General features: G+C 42.0%; 1 protein-coding gene across 1 annotated transcript in view; it reads left to right on the forward strand.

Moving 5' to 3' along the window:
- cftr (CF transmembrane conductance regulator) overlaps positions 1 to 23531 on the forward strand; it is a 128229-nt gene extending 104698 nt beyond the window's left edge. The window contains exons 18-27 of the mRNA XM_080191098.1: positions 3076 to 3155; positions 5028 to 5178; positions 6951 to 7178; positions 9979 to 10079; positions 11959 to 12195; positions 12734 to 12889; positions 15422 to 15511; positions 19271 to 19443; positions 19871 to 19976; positions 21686 to 23531. Coding sequence (XP_080047224.1) covers positions 3076 to 3155; positions 5028 to 5178; positions 6951 to 7178; positions 9979 to 10079; positions 11959 to 12195; positions 12734 to 12889; positions 15422 to 15511; positions 19271 to 19443; positions 19871 to 19976; positions 21686 to 21892 — 1529 coding nt within the window. The 3' untranslated portion in view covers positions 21893 to 23531. The remainder of the gene's footprint in view (positions 1 to 3075; positions 3156 to 5027; positions 5179 to 6950; positions 7179 to 9978; positions 10080 to 11958; positions 12196 to 12733; positions 12890 to 15421; positions 15512 to 19270; positions 19444 to 19870; positions 19977 to 21685) is intronic.
- The last annotated feature ends 274 nt before the right edge of the window (positions 23532 to 23805 follow it).

Consider the following 23805-nt stretch of genomic DNA (forward strand, 5'->3'; position numbering starts at 1 on the left):
CCACACGAATAGTCACCCAAGGTCGGAATTGAACCCAGGTCCCTGGCGTTGTGAGGCAGCAGAGCTAACCACTCTGCCACCGTGCCACCCTATTTGTAATTCATCTGATCGTCAGATACTCTGCTGAGAGCAGAATAAAATGCCAACCCTTAATGTGTTTGTAGCAGATTATTTTCACCACTATAAAGCGATATGCATATTTTAGCGTATGTTCTATCCAATTTGTGAAACATGCAACAGCTATTTAAATTAATTTGCTTTATCTTAGTGAATCAGGTTGGATTTTGAGGAAATGTTCAGTGGGGTCCACTGCACTAAAATTTCAAATCATCTTTGCTTCTTGCAAGTGTATTTACAACTTTTAAATGAAACAAGAATAGTCAAAAATCAAACGCTGAGACTGTATCAAATTGGATCACTTGTCGTTGTTCTTTTCTAGCTTTCATACGTAGAATCCCTACAGTGCAGAAGAGGCCAGTCAGCCCTACGAGTCTGCACCAACTCTCTGAGAGAATATTTTACCCAGGCCCTCTCTCCCTGCCCTGTGACCCCATACATTTATCATGGCTAATCCAGCTAACCTACACATCTTGAACTCATTATTGTTGATTTTTTTTCCTATTCAAAATACATTTTTATGTAAACAAGCCAAAATTTGATCAAAGTGAACCTCACTATCTTGTCTTAAGGGTAAAGAGTAACAAAGACAGTTTGGTCCTGATTTTACCATCAAGTTGCGCCTATTGCGAAAACTTGGTAAAGTCGGGCGTGAGACGAGTAGTGTGATCCGTGCCTGCCTCTGCACCAGTTCCCTCTTTACCAAGGCCCAAAAATGGCCACAAAACGGACACAACATTTTGCACGCATTTAAATTGACTTAATGGGCTGCACGCCCAACCTTACCGGCATTTCCCTCTTTACCACCGCGTTTGCCCATCCAGAATTGGCATGAAATAGACATGCTGCACAAATGTCCGATTCAGGTGCTCCAGTTAGTGAGGAGATAAGTGCTGAGCATCCGACGGTTCTCTGCTTGAGGTTGGTGGGGTGGGGGGCAGGGAGCGGGGTCCACTGCCACTCTACCTGAGATCAGTGGGGGGAAGGGGATGTCCGCTGCCACTCTACCTGAGATCAGTGGGGGGAAGGGGATGTCTGCTGCCACTCTGCCTGAGATCAGTGGGGGGAAGGGGATGTCTGCTGCCACTCTACCTGAGATCAGTGGGGGGAAGGGGATGTCTGCTGCCACTCTGCCTGAGATCAGTGGGGGGAAGGGGATGTCCTCTGCCACTCTGCCTGAGATCAGTGGGGGGAAGGGGATGTCTGCTGCCACTCTGCCTGAGATCAGTGGGGGGAAGGGGATGTCCTCTGCCACTCTGCCTGAGATCAGTGGGGGGAAGGGGATGTCCGCTGCCACTCTGCCTGAGATCAGTGGGGGGAAGGGGATGTCCTCTGCCACTCTGCCTGAGATCAGTGGGGGGAAGGGGATGTCCTCTGCCACTCTGCCTGAGATCAGTGGGGGGAAGGGGATGTCCGCTGCCACTCTGCCTGAGATCAGTGGGGGGAAGGGGATGTCCGCTGCCACTCTGCCTGAGATCAGTGGGGGGAAGGGGATGTCTGCTGCCACTCTGCCTGAGATCAGTGGGGGGAAGGGGATGTCCGCTGCCACTCTGCCTGAGATCAGTGGGGGGAAGGGGATGTCTGCTGCCACTCTGCCTGAGATCAGTGGGGGGAAGGGGATGTCCGCTGCCACTCTGCCTGAGATCAGTGGGGGGAAGAGGGGTCCACTGCCATTCTGCCAGGGGTCAGTGTGGAGGAAGGGGGTTTTCGCTGCTGCTCTGTCTGAGATCAGGTGGGGGGGGGGGGGTGGGTGGGGGGAAGGAGGGGTCTGCTGCCATTCTGCCCAAGATGAGTGGGGGGAAGGGGAATCTGCTGCCACTCTGCCCGAGATCAGTGGGGGTGGGTCTAAAAGTCAGATCTGAAACACTCTCAGTTTCAAGTCCGTCCAGCACTTAGAATCAAAATGGTAAAATAGGGCCCTTTGTGTCAGCTGTGCATTGGCTCACAGTGTAAGAGGTGCTCTAACCATTGGCCAATGTGAACCCATGAACTTGTACATTGCTATTTCATAAATGTAAGATGCCAAAACTGACTGAAATAAGTTTGCCTGTTTGGGATTAATGCAAATGGTTTCGAAAAGTATTTTAAAAATCAAAATAAGTTTGTGCCAGCAATCAGGATTAAAAATTGGTCTTTATATCCAGCAACAAGCTATTTGATTCAGTGGTTTGAATTTATTAATTAGTTTTTGCTGTGCTTTATCTTTGATGCTTATCACATAATTTCACCAGTGCTGAAAGGGCAGAACCGAAGATAATGGACGCGTAAATTAAACTTAAACTTTATAGCTAAACTAAGCTCATACAAGGCATAACTTGTCACACTCGTTGGCAAGTCAGCCTTTGATTTCTGTGGCATGGGATTGAAGTGAAAAGGAATTAAGTTGAAAACTTAAAGCACTCTGCAGTGAATGTGCGTTCAAAATCAGAATGCATAAATCTGCATTAACAATCTTTCTAACGAAAAATACATTATGGAGTGGCAACACAGGGGACTTCTGTGCAACATATGATGTGTGTCTCTTATCTGAATTGGGTCAATTTGTAATGTATTTGAATTTGATAGACATAAAATTCAGTGAGAAGCACCATCTTTCTACAGATTTTTGTGACTTTGGAAGGAATGTAACTTATGCAGTCACATGAGCAGTCATTCGCTACCTGGATGTCCATTGTAAAACTCCAATTGAAGCATTGCAGCTGCACAGCCAGGATAATATCAAAACTTCCTAGAACCTGAAGACAAATAGTTGTGAGAGTGCATTTAATAATGCATTGGATAACTCAGTCCTAAAAGCAACAGGAAATCTGAATGTTTCCATATCACTGTTTTTTCTCGGTGAAATAGTGAATGATAGGCTTTTCAAGTAAAACTGTCCTAAGTGTTTCAAGATCAAAAATGTGGACTCTTTCATCATTTGACAATTTTCTAGTTTTCTTTATTTTTTTAAAATTGCAGGCCGAATTCTAAATCGATTCATCAAAGATACTGCCATAATAGATGACATGTTGCCACTCACCGCCTTCGACTTTGTGCAGGTCAGAGAATTTAAGATGAATTCTTTCCAATTTCTCTGTACAAAAGATTGATTTTATATCTAGAATGTGTATGAAGTCCTGGGCACAGTCGTTTTCATGATTATGTTATTCCCCACTAGAAATCCAGAGAATGTGAGTTCAGAGCTGGAATTCTCCTGCCGCCCACACCCTGCCGCCACTGGCAGCGGTGGAGAATGGAGAATTTGGCACTCAGCCAAATCTCTGTTCACTGCAGCGAGACTGGAGAATCTCACTGGCAGAACAGCCAAAGAATTCCAGCCCAGATCTCATCATCGCAATTTGAGAATTTGAATTCACTTTACTAAATATGAAATCAAAGAATTGGTTTTCATAAAAAGGCCCTTGAAGATGCCAAATTGTTGGAAAACCTCAAGTGCATCATTAGTGCCTTTTAGGAAAGGAAACTTGATAGCATTGTCAAGTCTGTACTAATATTCATATAAATATAAATAAAAGCAAAATACTGCAGATACTGGAGACCTGAAATAAAAATAACAAGTCTGGAAAAACTCAACAGATCTGTCAGCATCTGTGGAGAGAGAAACAGAGTTAAAGTTTTGAGTCCAATATGAATCTTCGAAGAGAGACAGAAATGTTATGAGTTTTATGCATTAAAATTCTGGACTAATGCTTTGTTCCATTACTGCCACTACTCCACTTTCCGCACCTTTCCTTCCATCACATCTTTGTAACTCAATTGCCTTCACCCTCAGCTGCCCTATCCCTGTCTTTTGCTTTTTGCTCCTCCCACTTTTACAAGCGTTAAACCAGACCTGTTGAGTTTTTGCAGCACGCTTATTTTTTATTTCTGTCTATGTTCAGTTCTTTAACACTATGGTTGTTTCTTAACTGCCCTCTGAAGTGACACGGTAAGCCACTAAGTCGTATTAAACCTGTGCACAGAATGAAAAGAATCACCACGTGGACAGCTTGATGTTTAAGAGTTCTCTGAACTATGCTACTTGAATATATATTTCCTTTGCTTCGTATGAAGGGCACATACACTTCATCTAACCAGGCAATCCACTTAACCAAATTCCAGGCGGCTTCAGGAAAGTAAAAAGTCAAAATACCCAGTAATATCCCAGCTCTCTCACTGCCATTCTACATATATCACTTGCCACTTTGTACTTTTTCAAGCTAGAAAAAAATTCCAGAACAGAGGAGCAGTGGAAGAAGGATTAAAGGTAGAGGCAGAGTTAGGAAGGGAAAGAGAGAAAGAAGCAAAAGAGGGAGAGAATCAACAACAGGGAGAAATCAAAAGAGGTTGTCCACTAATTCACTCATAGAATCTCTACAGTGCAGAAGGAGGCCATTCGGCCCAATGAGCCTGCACCGACCTGCCGAAAGAGCACTCTACCCAGGCCCTCCCCTCTGCCTTATCCCTGTAACCCCACACATTTCCCATGGTTAATCCACCTAACCTACACAACTTTGGACACTTAAAGAGAAATGTAACATGGCCAATCCACCTAACCTGCACATCTCTAGACTGTGGGAAGAAACTGGAGCATCCGGAGGAAACCCACGGGTCAAACGCCACTGAATTTCAAACTTAATAGAGTTGTTATGAACAGGACATTCTCAAAAATGAAAGGTAATATCAGAGAAGGAGTCTTCATTAAATCAAATCTGGATTATCCTTTTTGGAAAGGAGCGATAGTACCAGAGATGTTACCAGAAGCAGGCTGTTCACATTATTTGTTCAGGGCTGGTGTATAATCTCTGATGAACATTGAAAAGGGGGAAAGTAGGGCAACCTTAAGTCTTTAGCCCTTATCATTTGTACAAGATGTTTAGTTTTGGTTCATAAGTTGCTATGGGTTGAATGGTTTTGCATTCCATTCACAGTTGATACTGATTGTTGTGGGGGCCATCTGTGTGGTATCTGTGCTACAACCCTACATTCTGCTGGCTGCAATTCCAGTGGCAGTTATTTTCATCATGTTGCGGGCCTATTTCCTGCGCACATCACAACAGCTGAAGCAACTGGAGTCTGAAGGTAAGCACAGATAGGAGAGATACAAAGCTCTCATTAGGAAATATTCTGCGGTAAAAATGTGTCAGAAAGCAAAATCATGGATGGAGTCTGTCTCTTTTTGGACTCCAGCGTACAGACTCGAATCCAGCTTCTCTTGACTATTATATGAGGGACAAGTCCAGTTTCCAGTGGTCAGTCTTTGTGAGCATTAGAATCACCACAAAAACCACAAAAATAAATGGAGTGATTTGTAAACTTAGCTCTGTATAACATACCCTATACTTTGATTCTTGCTAGAGATCCATTCTGTAGGACGTAGTGTCCATTCCTTATTGTTGTAAAGATGCATTTTGCAACAATGAGGCTGAATTTTGCACCTGGCGCTAAAAGATTTGCAATCCTCCCAGTCCCTTTCACAGAAACATAGAAAGTAGAAGTAGGAGTGGGCCATTCAGCCCTTCGAGCCTGTTCCGCCATTCATTTTGATCATGGCTGATCGTCACTTCAATATCCAGATCTCACCACCCACCCCCCGGACCCCCACACCCCGCCATATCCCTGCATCCATTTCGCCCCAAGAGCAATATCTAATTTCTTCTTGAAATCCCACAATGTTTTGTCATCAACTACTTTCTATGGTAGTGAATTTCACAGATTCACCACTTGCTGGGTGAAGAAATTTCTCTTCGTCTCAGTCCTAAAAAAGCTACCCCTTATCCTCAAACTATGACTCCTAGTCCTGGACTCCCTCATCATCAGGAACACTTTTTCTGAATGTACCCTATCTAACCCTGTTAGAATTTTACAAGTTTTTAAGAGACCCCCTCTCATTCTTCTAAACTCCAATGAATATAATCCTAATAGACTTAGGCTGTCTTCATATGATAGATCTGTTGTCCCAGGAATCAGCCTGGTAATCCTTTGCTGTAGTCCCTCTATAGCAAGGACATCCTTCCTCAGATAAGGGCACTAAAACTGCACACAATATTCTAAATGTGGCCTCACCAATGCCCTGTACAATTGCACTAAAACGTCCCTTATTCCTAAACTTAAATCTTCTCGCTATGAAGACCAACATACCATTTGCCTTCTTTAGGCAATATGTGTGGGAATTTTTGACTGCATTCGCCCTGAAACTGGAAAATCCCACCCGAGAGTAACAGGCCATTCCGTGGTCTGCCCCTCGCTTGCTACAATTCCTGTGGCAAGTGGAATGAGAAAACTGGCCCCTTTATGTCATCCTTTCTAGAGACCTCCATGTTGAGAGAATAAATAAAATTAAGATGCCAAGCACCTGTGGGTTTTTCATTCAAATTTAATTGAGGAGGACCTGAAAGTCTCAGAAGAACCCTCTGTTCTTTCGAATCTGGATACCACACGCTGATATCCTGTTTAGTTATTTATATTAGAGGCTTCTGCCTTGGGCATTTTTGAAAAGGATGATCAAAATATCAATGAGAAATGTGGTGAAATTATCTCAGGGCCAAGTGAGTGCGCCTTCCTCATCTAAGATATTCCAAAGTCTGGTGCTGAAATGTATAGCTTGCGATGTCTTTTTAAATTTACTGTGTACACCCAATGTATAATGAGATTGATGTCAATCATCCTTCCAGCAGTGACGCAAGTGAGTTGACACTGTAAGCTGGCTAAGTATCTCTGCTGATTGTCAGTGGGTGCAAAATAAATTTTAATAGCAATACTGTTTGCCATGTGAAAATTCTTCCCCATAAACTTGGTCACTATTGGAGGCTGTGTTGATAACTATATCTGTGTTTACATCTGTTTCGTTACAGCACGCAGCCCTATTTTCAGCCATCTCATCACATCCTTGAGAGGACTGTGGACTGTAAGAGCGTTTGGCCGACAGTCTTACTTTGAAACGCTCTTCCACAAGGCTCTGAACCTTCACACTGCAAACTGGTTTCTCTACCTCTCAACGCTGCGCTGGTTCCAGATGAGGATTGATATTGTATTTGTTCTCTTCTTTATTGCAATTACTTTCATCTCCATAGCAACACACAGTAAGTTGAGATAAAAAGAAAACATGCAGCACATCCATCAACACCTAAGAGTAATGATTGGTTAGTGTTTCAGATGTGGGCCTTTCATCAGAAATACTTGTGACCAAACTTCATTGATGCAATTGTTCTTTATCATTCTTGTGTAATTGAAGCACTGAATGAATGTTAATTAATGCAGTTGGGGTTTAATAGTTAGAGGAGGCCCCAATATTTTCTTAGCCCTTAAGTTCCTTTCTACAGCCTTTTTAAATCACGCAAACATTCTGGTAAATATTGACCTCAAAGACTCACAGGGCAGCACATCGTAGTGTATGGACTGAGATACGCTCTCCGTCACCTGCCCTCTGACCCTCCCAAATTCATGGGGACATTATGCATATTTTGCACTATTTATATAGTCTTCTTACCTTAGATGATTATTTGTCTGTGTGGAGTTTGCATGTTCTCCCAGTGTCTGCGTGGGTTTTCTCCCACTGTAAAAAGATGCGCGAGTTAGGTGGATCGGCCATGATAAATTGTCCATTAGTGGCAAGGGGATTAGGAGGGTAAATATATGGGGTTACAGCGATAGGGCTTAGGTAGAATCGTTGTTGGTGCAGACTCGATGGGCCTTCTGCACCATAGGGATTCTATGATTGTTTGTGACCTGCTAAGTTGGACTGAGGGTTGGCTTCTGCTCCATGTTGTGTTCTCTCCCCTCAGGATGATCCTGTGTTGTGCATGTAGCTCAGACAGTCTAACCAGCTGGATTGTCTTGTCTAAGGTAAGGTTATATTTAATCTGTAGGAGATCAGAGAGTGAATTGCCTGCAAGACCAACCACTCAGATGTCTCAGATAAGCTCAGACTTTAAACCTCTATATTCAGACCACCCTGTAGCGATCATTAATGAATGAATGGACAGGTACCCCAGACGGTTAGACTGTCCTATTGAATTTAGTTGTTTCTAATATTTTGTTGGATCTCAAGTTGAAATAAACATCAAAGGATTTTAAATCCTCCTCAAATTTAGAGAATGACTGAATAATATTCTGTCATTTGATGATGTCATCAGCCACCCACGACCACTTCCATCTAGAAGGACAATGGCAGCAGATACATGGGAACACCACCACCCTCATGTTCCCCTCCAAGCCATTCACCATCCTGACTTGGAAATATATTGCTGTTCCTTCACAGTCATTGGGTCAAAATCCTGGAATTCCCACCCTAATGGCATTGTGGGTCAACCCACCGCGCATGGACTGCAGCGGTTCAAGATGGCAGCTCAGCACCACCTTCTCAAGGGCAACAGGGATGGGCAATAAATGCTGGCCAGACAGCAATGCCCATGTCCCATGAATGAATAAAAAAAGTGTCACTAAATGTGTGCATTGACTTTTCTGATTTTTTAAATTTCAACCAGAAGTAATGATGTACCTTAAAAATCTTATCCTACGAGACTTCAGTTTTGTGACTTGCCTGGGCCCTTGGGTGATTCCCAGTAAAGTTGCAAGTGTAGATTTGTGATCCACGTTGAAGATTTTAAAAGTGTGGGTACAGCTTTAATAGTTTACAGGCTTCCCAGGTGGCGTCACCATTCAGTGCAGAACAATGAATTTCCCGGTTTTTTGTGGCCTTGCCAAAATGGCAGTGCTTCAGGAAGAGGAATATTCCACAATGGCTGCATGAGTTGGTGGGCTGCTGACTTGACTTAGTCAATGAGGTAGTATTGCAAGGAGTAAGACATTTGAATGGATGTAAGCTTCTGTTTAAGGACTTGGATGGTTGTGAGGTTCCCCAGAGTTGATTAAATTATTTATTAATTTGTTTTATTTCTGCCACATTTTGAGGTTCAGAATCAGGGAAATCTAGATTGGTGACGGGTTTCGTTCAAATGACGCTTCTGACTGAATTATAAAAAGGCTTCTCAGGACTGGCTGCAGCCTGGATGTGAAAAAGATTTAGCTCACCTTTACAGGTTATGAATTCTGTGTCTTGAAGCTGGACTTTCAAGGAAGAGTGTGTGGAACCATCTGTTGCAGTAAGACTTAGAATCCCTACAGTACAGTAGGAGGCCTTACAGCCCATCAAGCCTGCACTGACCATAATCCCACCCAGACCTATCCCCATAACTCTACACATTTGCCCTGCTAATCTCCCTGACACTAGGGTCAATTTAGCATGGCCAATCAACCTAACCCACACATCTTTGGACTGTGGGTGGAAACTGGAGCATCCAGAGGAAACCCATGCCGACATGGGGAGAACATACAAACTCCACACAGACAGGGACCCAAGCCAAAATTCAAACCCAGGTCCCTGGCGTTGTGAAGCAGCAGCGCTAATCACTATGCCACTTTTGCATCCTTAGCTTCTAGGCTCTTCTCTCTGGAGCTTTTTCTCAGTAGCTGTAGCTTTAATTGGGAGATACTTACAGTTCAGAATCCATTGAAGATGTACTTTTTCTTAGTCTTTTAGAGATAATGAGGGTTTTGATATTGAATTGCCACCATGTGGGGATGGAGTTGTCTGTAGAATGTGTTTGTTAATGTAGTCTCCTGTATGTTAAAGAATATCTTTATTAATTCTATACAAATATACAGTCAAGGGCACAGGCAAGGAGCTACCTCCACCCTGAGTCTTTAACACATCTCTGGCTGGGTCTGGGTCATGTGCCTTCTCACATCACATCACTGTGTGGGCAGTATTGCACTCAGTCCCACCTTAAACTATGTGTACCATAGCCTTCTACCACATAGACTTAGAGGTGGAATTGTTGCAGCAATTCAATGAATTTACAAATCATTTATTTTCCTTAGATATCAGAGAAGGAAAAGTTGGAATTATCCTGACCTTAGCCATGAACATTATGAGCACTCTGCAGTGGGCTGTCAATTCAAGCATAGACGTGGATAGTCTGGTAAAGAATATTCAGAATATGCTTTTGTTTTTGGATATGTTTCATGAAGGCTGGTGGTAATATAATGCACTGATTAAATGATGCTATAATGAGCCATTGACGAGATTTAGTAGAAAAGCTCCTTCCCCACATGTTGCTGCAAAATGCCTGTGAATGCAAAGTAGAAAGACATGATCAGTGGTCCTACTTTTAAGTAAAAATAGCATATTATGAACATCAAGCAAGGCTTCAAGCCTGTGCCGATCCTGGTGCCCTAACTAAACTTAAAAAAACTTCAGTTCTTATTTGGACCATCTCCCTCTGTTCCCTTCCTATTCATGCATCCACCCAGATGCCTCTTCAATGTTGGTAATGTGCCTGCTTCCACCACCTCCTCTGGCAGCACATTCCGGACACCCATCACTCTCTGCATGGATAAGTTTCCCCAAACATTTTCCTTAAACTTTCCCCCTCTCAACCTGAACCTGTGCCCCCTAGTAATTGACATTTCCATTCTGAAAAAAACCCTCAGACTATCCACCCTTTCTGTTCCTCTCATAATTTTGTAGACCTCTATCAGGTCTTCCCTCTGCCTCCATCTTTCCAGTGTAAACAATCCCAGTTTATTCAACTTCTCCTCATAGCCAACACCCTCGAGACCAGGCAACATCCTGGTGAATCATCTTTGCACTCTCTCCAAAGTTTCCACGTCCTTCTGATAGTCTGGTGACCAGAAAGGCATGCAATACTCCAAATGTGGCCTAACCAACATGATTTGCCAACTCTTGTGCTCGCTGCCCTGGCCAATGGAGGCAAATATGCCATGTACCTTCTTAATCGCCCTGGCCACCTGTATTGCCACTTTTAGGGAACTGTGGACTTGCAGTCTCAGATCCCTCCATGTTAATGATTCTAAGGGTTCTGCCATTTACAGTATAATTTACACCTAAATGTGAATCTCCAAAGCATAGACAGTCATAGCATTGCACCCATTGCAGCAGCTGGTTCTGAGAGATATTGCAGACAACTAAGTGAAGATCACCCATATATCTACCCAATGATGCTGATTAACACGGAATAAATGGAAACAGGAAGAAAAGTGGCTTTTGAATATAAAAGAGGATGTCAAACTCTGAAATAGTTTGCAGGAAGTCACCAAGATTTCTTAGGCAGCCCCTTCCAAATCCATGACCACTATCACCAAGAAGGATAAGAGCAGCATATACTTCGGAACACCCCTAGCTGGCGGTTCCCCCCAAGCCATTCACCTCACTATGCCTTTTGATGGGTCAAAATCCTGGAATTCCCTTTTGAACAGCACTGCAGGTGTACCTACACCTGCAGCGATTCAAGATGGCAGCTCACTACCACCTTCTCAAGGATGGGCAATAAATGCTGGCCTAGCCAGCGAAGCTCAAATCCCACAAATTAATTTTTTAAATGTCAAATTCTAAGGAATATGATTGAAAGATGAGCTGGTTTTACAAAATTGGTTATATATTGCACAAAGACATGGAGACATCAAGCATTTATGCCAAATAATCAAATTGAACTGTTCTTGATGTGTGTCAGCCATACATTGATTTGCACTGATGTTATGACTTGTAACAAAAGTGGCCATGTGTGTTACAATCTTTACCTAAGAGGTTTAAAGTCAAAAACCTCCTTTATAAGTCACCATTATTCATTATGGTCAAGTGGTTCTTAAAAACCAGATCAATTTGAGCCCTAAGCAGTATAATACCCTCATTGTATACCCTCAAAAAATAAAATTTGCTGAATAATTGAATTTGATATTTTTAATCACAAGTTGAAATGATGGTCAATCATAGTTAAGGACCAATGGAATCCTTAATCTTGAACATTTATATTGATCCTTAATTATGTTGTTGCCCCCCAGATGAGGTCTGTAAGTCGTGTTTTTAAATACATTGACATACCTCCGGAAGGATCGGAATTCAAGAACCAACATCATCTCAGCAACCCCTCGGATGTGCTCGTAATTGAAAACAAGTATCTAACCAATGAATGGCCATCAGGAGGCCAGATGATGGTGAATAACCTCACAGCCAAGTATACCAATGATGGGCGCCCAGTTCTTCAGGACCTTTCCTTTTTTGTAAATGCAGGACAACGGGTAAGGCAGAGGATACATCCATTACATTGCAGGAATGCTTTCCTAAACCAATGTTCTTTCATGTTATTATAGAATCACAGAAACTTACAACAAAGAATGAAGCCATTTAACTCATTGGACAGGATTTTATGGCCTTCCTCATCTTCCAACCATGAAATCCCTCCCGAGGTCAATGGACCTTGCCATGGTACCACCCCCCCCAACACCCCCTCACCCCGTTCCTGCCCCTTGCCTCCCAGCCCGCTCCGATTCCCATGGCAAGCGGGGCGGTAAAATTCCAGCCATTGTATCAGGACTTACTCTTTGAAAGAGCAGTCACGTTCAGTTACGCATGCCACGTTTTATCCATAACCCTCAAAATTACTCATTCTCAATAAATGCTGTCCTAACGTAGAAAACTGCTTTGAGTGACTTGCTCCGCAACAGAATCTACTTGCATTGCTTCCAAATCATGCCTACCTTTTTAACTAGGTTCAGTCTGTTACCTGTGTTGAGTTTAGTTCTAGTTTTAAGCACCGTACTCTGCTTACAATGACAGGTTGGATTGCTGGGACGGACAGGTGCTGGAAAGAGCACATTGCTTTCTGCTCTTCTGCGTCTCTTGTCAACTGAAGGGGAAATCCAGATTGATGGGATATCCTGGAATTCAGTCTCCTTGCAAAAGTGGAGAAAAGCATTTGGCGTCATTCCACAGGTAAGGTATCCGCAAATGCAGGCAGTTGCAAAGACTTCTGATTAGAAGACATAGGTAAAGTCACCATAATCCCAGATGACCATGGGCACTGACTGGTGATGATTTAATCTGAACATCACCATATCTTTATGAATAACCTCAGCTGGTACGGGAATTGAACCTGCCCTGGTGGCATCGCTCTGCATCACTAACCAGCTGTCCTGCCAACTGAGTTAAATCAATCCTAAAAGACATGTACCACATGTTAGTGATTTGACTTTTTTGTAATGTAAATGTAATAATATTGAAAAGCGTGGTATGATTTATACTATCAGGGGATAAAGATTAAAGCAGTTTTTGAATACAAGAAGAAAATTTGAATTATTTTCCTGACATAAAAACTGTTTCAAGGATCTGGGATTTTCATCAACTTCCACTAAATGAACATTTAAAATGGTACACACATATGTTATGGAACAATGTGAGTATTTGCCATGCGTCCAAGTCACACCTCACTATTATAGTACTGTATTTGTCCTTCAAGGTTGAATCCATAAAAGTTTTCTATAGGACCCAGGACACAAGGCCAATCTTACAGATTGGTATGTGAATCATTATAGATACATAGGAAATAGGAGCAGGAGTACGCCCATTGAGCCTACTCCTCCATTCAACCAGATCAAGGCTGATCATCTGCCTCAAACTGTTTCAAGCACAATTCCTGTAAGCCTTGATATCTTTCTTATCCAGAAACCTATCGGCCCTGGGGCTCTGGGGCGGAGAATTCTAAAATCCAGCACACGCTAAGTGAAGGAATTTCTTATCATCTTGATCCTAAGTGGCAGATCCCTTATTCTGACACAGTGTCCCCGGTACTAAACCCACCCAAACTCAGGGGAAACAGGGTATTCTGGTCATGAAGAACAAATGATTAGCAACCAGAGATATGCTCTGCTCCATCGATGTTCCTGCTCTCCTTTACTTCCCTAATACTCCTCCCTCCCATATACCTCTGCCCGCAAACCTGATCCCTGGTGTACCTGCCTCCACTTGTTCATGCCTCATCCCCCCATGTTTCTGCTCCCTCCATCCCGTGTTCATTTTTAAAGTTAAAAGTTTGTTTATTATTTGCAAGTAGGGTCTACATTAACACTGCAATGAAGTTACTGTGAAATTCCCCTAGTCGCAACAGTCTGGCACTCTTTGGTTCAATGCACCTAACCAGCACACCTTTCAGACTGTGGGAGAAGACAGAGCACCCGGAGGAGCCTCACACAGAAATGGGGAGAATGTGCAAACTCTGCACAAACAGTGACCCAAGCCAGGAATCGAACCTGGGTCCCTGGCATTATGAGGCAGTAGTGCTAACTACTGTGCCACAGTGTACCTGCTTCCACTTGTCCCTGCCCTCCCATGCTCCTTCTCCCCCTCCCATGCTCCTGCTTGCTCCTGCTTGTGTTCCTGCACCAACTCCCCACCACCCCCGTGACTGTCCCCCCCCACCCCATTCCTGCCATTTTGCCTTTTCACTCTCTAGGTCTTGCTCCCTCCACCTTCACCCACCCACGGTGCTCCAACGCTCTGCGCCCCTTGTGCTTTCTCCATGCTCTTATCTCCCCATGCTCCTGTTTCTCTCCATCTTCTTCTTTCTCTGGTCCCCTGCTCTTTCCAGACTGCTGCCCTGTCTGTGCTCCAACCGAAGATAGACATCAGGCACCCACCACTCTCGGTGTGAAAAAAACTCCCCCACACATCTGCCTTAAATTTTCCCCCCTCTCACCTTGAACCTTGTAATTGACATTTCCACCTGGGAAAAGCCTCTGACTATCCACCCTGTCTATGTCTGTTATAATTTTGTCTCCCCTCAGCCTCCATCTTTCCAGTGAAAACAATCCTAGTTTGTTCGCCTCTCCTCATAGCCAACACCCACATGACCAGGCAACATCCTGGTGAACCTTCTTTGCACTCTCTCCAGAGCTTGCTCCGGTTTCCTCCCACATCCCAAAGATGCGCTTTTAGGCTGATTGATTGGGTAACGAATTGTCCCTATATTGGACCTCCCTGATCCTCGCACATTAGGCGTAGACTAAAATCATGAATAGGTCACTGAGACAATGGGACGGCGGCGCGGGCTCGTTGGGCCGAAGGGCCTGTTTCCCGTGCTGTGTTGTTCTTTGTTCTTTGTTCTTCCACATCCTTCTGCTAGTGTGGCGACCAGAACTGCTTGCTATACTCAATGTAAATATTTGATTTCTTACAAGAATTAGTAATATACTCTTTAATGCATGAGTTTCAAATTATGGGCTTTATGTTGTGTTATAATTTAAATAGGGTGTTTGTTACTACCCGTTTAAAACTGTGTCCTTCAACCAAACCAGCTTTGTGAACCATTGGTTTAAACAGTGGGGAATGAATCGAAAGGATAACTGTTTTCCCTACCTTCCCAAAAAAATCCTATGATGACCAACTGACGACGATTGTCAGTCAGAGCAATAGTAAACTTGTACAAAATGCCTCAGAAAAACAACTCTCATTCAATATTCCACCTTACAGAAAGTCTTTGTGTTCTCTGGAACCTTCCGGAAGAACTTGGATCCTTATGAACAATGGAGCGATGAGGAAATCTGGAATGTCACTGAAGAGGTAAAGCACGTGACCCTTTGTCGGGTGATAGTTATAAAGACGGTCCATCATTCGAGATCTTGGATGAACTAAAACAGCTGTGATGCCACAATTCCAAATTTCTTCATAAATCATTAAATTGAATGTTCTCAGGTTATAAATAATGTTCTTTCCATCAAATTTAAAAATAACTAAGGCTTTGGCAACTGCACTCCAAAGTTCACAGCATGATTACTTTGCATTCTGCATCTATCTGTTGTGTTGACATTGGGCAAGCTGCCTTCAATTTTAGCCAGCATCTGAAGATTGAATTTTTCTTGATGAACAACATCAAAGTCAAAAGTCTTAATCTAGCATTAATTCTTTGTTTCCTAAAGTATTTTCCACAAAAAGAAAAGCACGGCAGCACAGTGATTAGCCTGGGTTTAATTCCACACACCAAACACCCAACCTGTCAATATCTCTTTGCAGCCTCTTTATGGCCTCCTCACAGTTTACATTCCACCTAACTTTGCATCATTAGCAAATATAAATGCATTGTGCTTGATCTTGTCATCTGACAAATTAATACAGACTGTACAAAGCTGAGACCCTATTAACAATCTTTCTGGCACTCCATTAATCAGAGCCTGCCAAATTGAAAATGGCCCATTTATCCCTACTCACTGTTTCTATTTCTTTAACCCATCCTCTGTTCCTGCTCATATATTGCAACATGAGCATTTGACTTGTATTGTACCTTCACCTTATTGAATGCCTTTTGGAAATCCAAGTACAGTTTTTAATTCATTCCTGGGACATGGGCATTGCTAGCTGGGCAGCATTTATTACCAATCCCTTGTTGCCCGAGACCAATTGAGAGTCAACCACATTGCTGTGGTTCTGGAGTAACGTGTAGGCCAGATAGCAAGTTTCCTTCCCTAAAGGACATTAGTGAACCAGATGGGTTTTTCCGACAATTGACAATGGTTTCATGGTCATCAGTGGATTCTTAATTCCAAATATTTTTTATTGAATTCAGATTTCACCAGCTGCTGTGGTGAGATTCAAACCCGAGTCCCCAGAACATTACCTGAGTTTCTGGATTATAATCTAGCAATAATACCACTAGGTGATTGCACCCCCTACTGACACCTACTGCTCCCTTTTATCCCTCTACTCATGATGCCCACAAAACTCTACAATAGCATCATGGAATCCTATCATCCCTACAGCATGGAATGAGGCCATTCGGCCTATTGAGTCTGCACCAACCACAATCCCACACAGGCTCTATTCCCCGTAACTCTACATATTTACCCTGCTAATCAACTAGGGTCAATTTAGCATGGCCAATCAACCTAATACCCACATCTTTGGATTGTGGGAGGAAACCAGAGCACCCGGCGGAAACCACACAGACACGGGGGGAATGTGCAAACTCCGCACAGACATTGACCTGAAGCCTGAATTGAAACTGGGTTCCCTGGCTCTGTGAGGCAGCAGCGTTAACCACTGTGCCACCATGCCACCCGACAATGTGCCAACATTTGTCAGACATGATTTCATTTTCATAAAACCAAGTTGATGTTTTCTGCTCATGCAACACAAACTCAAGGATCCGACACAAAACTTCCTTGGCCCATGTGGTCAAGCAACTCACTGGATAATGAATCCTTTCACGACAGACATTTCCATGTAAATATTATATTTGCTTATCACAACAGCCTGTTAAATCCAAAGTCGAGATTATAGATTTGAATGTCAGTTTTCAGATGAAAAATATAGAGGAATTAAAAATTTTTTGAAGTAATAGGGTGTGGGTTTTCCCCTGGTGCTCCGGTTTCCTCCCACACCCCAAAAACGTGCTTTTAGGCTGATTGGTGTTAACACATTGTCCCTAAATTAGACCTCCCCAAATCTGGCATAGAGAAAAGTCATAGGTAGAAGAAGGTAGATGAGGCATTCACTGAATGTTAAAATGGCGGCGCGGGCTTGTTGGGCCAAAGGGCCTGTTTCCTGTACGGTGTTGTTCTTTGTTCTTTGAGATTTTCCAGTAAGGTTTCCCCCGTGTCTGGCAAATCCCGTCCGAAGTCAATGGACCTTTGTATTGTCTGCTACGATTCCCAAGACGGGCAGGATGGGAAAATTCCACCCATAGCGTAGCTTGTTATTTTCTGATGCCTATACATTCAGATGGGACACTATCAGGGAATAAGATTAGAGTTCTTTCAGAATAAAAACCACTTGCAAAAAGTATATATTTTTGATTAGGTTTTAAGTAGGTTCAATGTTGTGTATGGAATGTCACATGTAGCTAATTATTGCTAGCATTTCAGAGATCAATTAGAAAGAAATTGGGATTTACAATAAGAGGGAACTCAGATTAGTATGAGTGCTAATGGAACAAAACAAATGAATAACAAGAGAATAATCATAGTAACTTGACAGTAGAGCAATATAGTGGCATGCAGTGTAAAATATTTTACCTGGTGCACTTGGCCATTATTAGACTACAACCTGCTATTGAGGGCAGAACTGTGATTGACGTTGATTGTGGCAGCAAAACTGAGCTTGACTCTGGCAAGGAGCTCAAACGTGGCATGAAGTGTGTGAAAGCTCAAGCTTTTCTTTTCCATTCAAGTTTCCAATTGTTTCTCTTTCCAACCGTGTCACGTTGTTCGACAAAAAAATCCAGAGGCTAAACCGGACAAAATATAGATAATCCTCATGAAGGGAAACTATAACTCACCAGCAGGTTCAGGGAGGACAGCGAAATATAAATGAGTCTTTTTTGAAATAAAAGGATGAATTCAGATTTTGGTAGCACAAAGCTACCATCGTTCGCAATCTGAGTTCAGATCCACTGATTGTAATCTTTCATTTCTGGAAAAGTCCCCTTGATTAGAAAACTGCAAATGTGATGCCCTATTCAAGAAAAAGGAGAGAGCAGGAAACATTCGTCATTTGGAAAATGCTGGTCTCATCATTAAGGAAGTAGCAGGCCATTTGGAAAAATAAATAATGCAATCAAGCAGGGTCAACATCCTTTTATGAAAGGGAATTGTATTTGACAAATTTTGAGGATATAATGAAGAGGGTGGGTAAAGGGGAACCCCAGTCCCCAAAGTAGATGTCTTCTAAAACCAGTGTGATGCCACAAAAAGGATACAGCATAAGATAAGAACCCTTGGTATTTGAGGCATTATGGTAGGTTTGGATAGAGGATTAGTTACCTAACTGAAAACAGAAGATGAGCCATTTGCAGTTGACCAACTGTAACTAGTGCATGATAAGTTCAGAGTGATTTCATTCGGCTGATTCCTGGGTTAAAAGGATTGTCTCACAAGAAAAAGTTGAACAGGTTGGGTTGTAGTCATTGGAGATCAGAAGAAGAATGATAGGTGATTTTATTGAAGCATATGGGAGGGCTTGGCAGGATAGACGCACATGGAGGATTCTGGAACTCAGGGACATGGTTTCAAAATATGGAGTCACCATTGAAGATGAAGATAAGGAGGAATTTCTTCTCCGAGATTTGTGAATTCACTATCACAGAGAGCTATGGAAGTGTCATTGAATAAATTCGAGGCTGAGATAAATGCTTGGATTACAGGGGGAGACAAGGATTAAGGAGAACTGTAGAAAAATGGGGTTAAGATCAAGATCAGATCGGCCATGATCTTATCGAATGGCAGAGCTGGCTCATAGGGTCAAAAAGCCCACTCCTCCTCCAGTTTCTTACATTCTTATTGACAAGTTCTACAGATTGGTTTACTGATGCTAATTATATCACCGCAGGTTGGTTTGAAATCAGTGATTGAGCAGTTTCCAGATAATCTTAACTTTGTTTTGGTGGATGGCGGCTACATTCTCAGCAACGGCCACAAACAGCTCATGTGTTTGGCACGATCCATTCTCAGCAAGGCCAAAATCCTCCTCCTGGATGAACCGACTGCTCACCTGGACCCCATGTAAGTTTGAGCTACATTGTGTGAATAGATTGAAACAATGATGACTACAAGTAGCCGATGAACTCCTAACAGATAATAAACGATAAGCATTTCGTTCGCTAATTTTTGGATTGCCTTCATTTTGAAGTTCAGATATTGAGGACTGTTAAACCAAAATTGTTTCACTGATCCAGAAAATAATTTTGCCTCATTATAATTTCCTGTTTCGTTTTGTAGTTGTTACCTGATTTATAGCACATACAGGCTACTGTATAGAACTGATAGAACAATCCTTCTCAAAGGGTATAGCTATTGTCTTATATCAAATCCATTGTTGTTCAGAGATTTATTGGTTATTTAAGACCTACCAGCAAAGATGAGTTTATAATACTTTATATATAAAATGACAAATTCCAATCTGAATTTTTCTGTTTTTGTTTTGTGACAGAACATTCCAAATCATAAGGAAAACGCTTAAACATACATTTTCAAACTGCACTGTTATACTCTCAGAGCACAGAGTGGAAGCTCTCCTTGATTGCCAGCAATTTCTGGTATGTTCTTCTGTTTGTTTTCTGCCTCTTGGCTTCAGAATAAGGAGTCGCCCATTTGAGATGAAAATGAGGAGGAATTTCTTCTCTGAGATTCATGAATTCACGATCCCAGGGAGCTTTGGAGGCTGTCATTGAATAAATTCAAGGCTGACATAGGCTCTTGAACTGTAGGGGGAGTCAAGGATCAAGGTGAACAACAAGAAAATGAGGTTAAGTGGAGACACTTTTCCCTGAACCAGGGTGTGCAGTATGTATTGAGGTGGAGGTGGAGCAGCGTTTGAAGGAACAGGAAGGTTTGGCTCAGCTATTAGACCTTGGTTGTAAGGGAAGGATATCACCCCTGATAGCCATCAGGTCACTGACAAAGGCAGGAAATAAAATTGAATGCAGCACACACACGCCAGAAAGACTTATGCATTCATCTACTTACCAAACCTACATTTTTTATCATCATCTAAATTTTGTGTCTTCTAGAGCGGTTGTAGTTTAAAGTTTACGTTTAATTTTATTAGTGTCACAAGTAGGTTTACGTTAACACTGCAATGAAGTTACTTTGAAAATTCCCTGGTCGCCACACTCTGGCGCCTGTTCAGGTACACTGAGGGAGAATTTAGCATGGTCAATCCACCTAACCAGCACATCTTTCAGACTGTGGGAGGAAACCAGAGCAGCCGGAGGAAACCCACACAGACACGGGGAAAACATATAAACTCCACACCGACAGTGACTCAAGCGAGGAATCAAACCTCGGTCCCTTGCACTGTGAGGCAGCAGTGCTGACCACTCTGCCACAGTACCACCCATTTCACAACTCTAGGAACCTGGGTTCGATTCACGGCTTGGGTCACTGTCTTAGTGGAGTTTGCACAATAAGAAGTCTTACAAGACCAGGTTAAAGTCCAACAGGTTTATTTGGTAGCAAAAGCCACCAGCTTTCAGAGCGCTGGCTTGGAGCAGCACTCCGAAAGCTGGTGGCTTTTGCTACCAAATTAACTTGTTGGACTTTAACCTGTTGTTATAAGACTTCCTACTGTGTTTATTTACTGTGTCATGTTCTTATGTTCTTATTCCAGTCCAACACCAGCATTTCCACATCATGACTATTGCACATTCTCATCACGTCTGAGTGGGTTTCCTCCAGGTGTTCCAGTTTCTTCCCACAGTCCAAAGATGTGCGGGTTAGGTTGATTGGCCATGCTAAAATTGTCCCTTAGTGTCCTAAGATGTGTTGGTTAGAGGGATTAGTGTAGGGATATGGGGATAGGCCCTGGGTGGGAATGTGGTCGGTGCAGACTTGATGGGCCAAATGGCCTCTTTCTGCACTGTAAGGATTCTATGATCTATGTCCAATTCATAAGTTAACTGTTATACCACAAGAGAACAACTTCTCAATGACCCATTTTTTGTCATCATTTTATGACATATTTCCAATAAAGTTGTTCTGGATAAAATAAATAATTTATTTTAAACAAATCCTGTGATAAAAATGCTGAGAGCTCTTCACTCTGCTGTTCCAGATGCAGTTTGTATCCTTGCTTGACAACAGATTTTCACAGTTCTTGGTAAAAGCAATCAATTGGGAGTTGTTAGTAAAAGATTATGTTAGACTTCACACTAATTGATTCAAACCAGAATTAAATCGAAGTGAAGCTGACCTGTATGGACCTCTATCATCGTAACAGTTGATCATATGTTAAATTTCATTTTAGGTAATTGAAGGAAGTTCAGTTAAACAGTTTGATGCTCTGCAGAAACTTTTAACTGAAGCAAGCCTTTTCAAACAAGTTTTTGGACATTTGGATCGTGCCAAGCTATTTACCGCTCACAGAAGGAACTCGAGTAAAAGGAAAACACGGCCAAAAATAAGTGCCTTACAGGAGGAGGCTGAGGAAGACCTTCAAGAAACAAGATTATAATGTTACAAAGAGCAAAACGTACAAAATACTCATGAGGATACGAAAAGCAGTTCCCAAACGAAAACTGTGACAGCTACACCTACAGCACAGAGGTCTTCATTACTCGTAGAAACTGCTAGCTAAATAAAGGTACCTTGATTGAGGCTTCCATCCAATCTTCAAGTATTCTGGAGTCAAGCATATTATATATCTGGATTGAAGTTAATCCACATTATACATTGGATGACTGCACATGGAACCTAACGTAGGGAAACAGTTCAACAAACCTCTATTGGTTCGGCAAAGTTCTTTTAGAATTAAGGGTTTCTCTTCCATTGCTGTCAGTACAGGAGCTTTTGTCAGTGTGATGGCGCCTCTTGTTAATGGTCATAGTGGATTTAAAACAGCGGGAATGGTCACTGTTGACACCAAACTAAGAGTCTTTGCCTCACACACAGTATTTGCTCATGATCTGTCATGATGTCCATTTGTGTGCCAATCCACAGAACAAGGCATGAGAAGGATCCAAATGTTTTGAAAAGGAGGGGATGCATTGTAAAGTTGTTCTTTGTGTTATATTTAAACTGAAATTCAGAAAGAAATGTGTAGAAGGCTTGAGATAATTTTGTACTTTAGAACATTTATTCCAAATTATTATCTCTGCCGGGGCTGTGGTAGCATTTTGCATCAGTATGAAATACGAGTACAATTTTATATTTATTCAATGTTTAATAGAGAGTATTTTATAGTTAGCCAACCCTGTTCCAGAAGGGCATAGCAATTTAAATTTTACAATATATCTAGGTTTATAGAATTTATTAGAAGATTTGTTCTTGGTTTTGTGGATATTATTAGTAAGTTCAACGTTTATTACCCATCGCTAATTGTCCTCTACAAGATGATGGCGAGTCCTCTTCTTGAATGACTGCAATCCATAGGGTGAAGGTGCACCCACAGTGTTGTTTGATCAGATGTTACAGGAGTTTGATCTGGCAACCAGAAAGAAACAGTTATACTTCCAAGTCACAGGGCTGTGTGTTAAAATGGAGTAATGGCTATTCATTCTCCCATTTTTACAGCTTAAGGAGAATGTGATATGTCATACACTGAGATGGTGATTGGATAACAAAACACCGATTTCCACGTGGGAGACAAAAGACTCTTGTTGGGAAAATGTCTCCGCTTATTTAATACAAAATTATTTTCACAGTTCTAGCCTAACCTTTAACGGCAATAGTTTTTATTATTACGTTGCCTTCGAACAGTAATAACATTGTTGTATTCAGTATTTTAAAAGAAAGAAGACTTAATCTGTTGCACTGTAAACAAGTGTACACTTTTTGTATGACTTCAATCAATGTTTTAAAAATAACTCGAGGTTTCTTAAAGCTAGGAATTCTCCACATAAAATTACCATTCCAATTTATATAGTACTGTAAACTATTACAATGCAAAGAATAATTTGCTTTTCAATTCTACAATTAAACTTAGAACTGCCTACAGATTTGGTTTAATGCAAATATGTTAGGAGCAAGTAAATAGCTGTTAGTTTTGTTCGAAATTACTTGTCCTTGTACATCGCATTCTACAAGATTCATGTCTAAGTAATTAGTGGATGTTGAGAACATTAATCACTTCGAAGAGATGTCGATGTTTTATGTGAAACAAAAATTCTGTGTGAAATAAAAATGTTTCAATAACACCTCTGCGACGTGATCTATTTCATTTTAACTTTGGAGTAATTGTGCAAATCATAGTTGATTCTCATCCTTCATAAAGTTTATTTATTGTCACAAGTAAGCTTACATTAACAGAAATGAAATTACTGTGAAAATCCCCTACTTGCCACACTCCAATGCCTGTTCGGGTACACTGAGGGAGAATTTAGCATGTCCAAGAGAGCTAACCTGCACATTCTTTCAGACTGGGGGGAG

This window comes from Carcharhinus amblyrhynchos, chromosome 6 (genome assembly GCF_965287045.1).
Source record: "Carcharhinus amblyrhynchos chromosome 6, sCarAmb.v2.hapA, whole genome shotgun sequence".
Classification (NCBI taxonomy): Eukaryota; Metazoa; Chordata; class Chondrichthyes; order Carcharhiniformes; family Carcharhinidae; genus Carcharhinus; species Carcharhinus amblyrhynchos.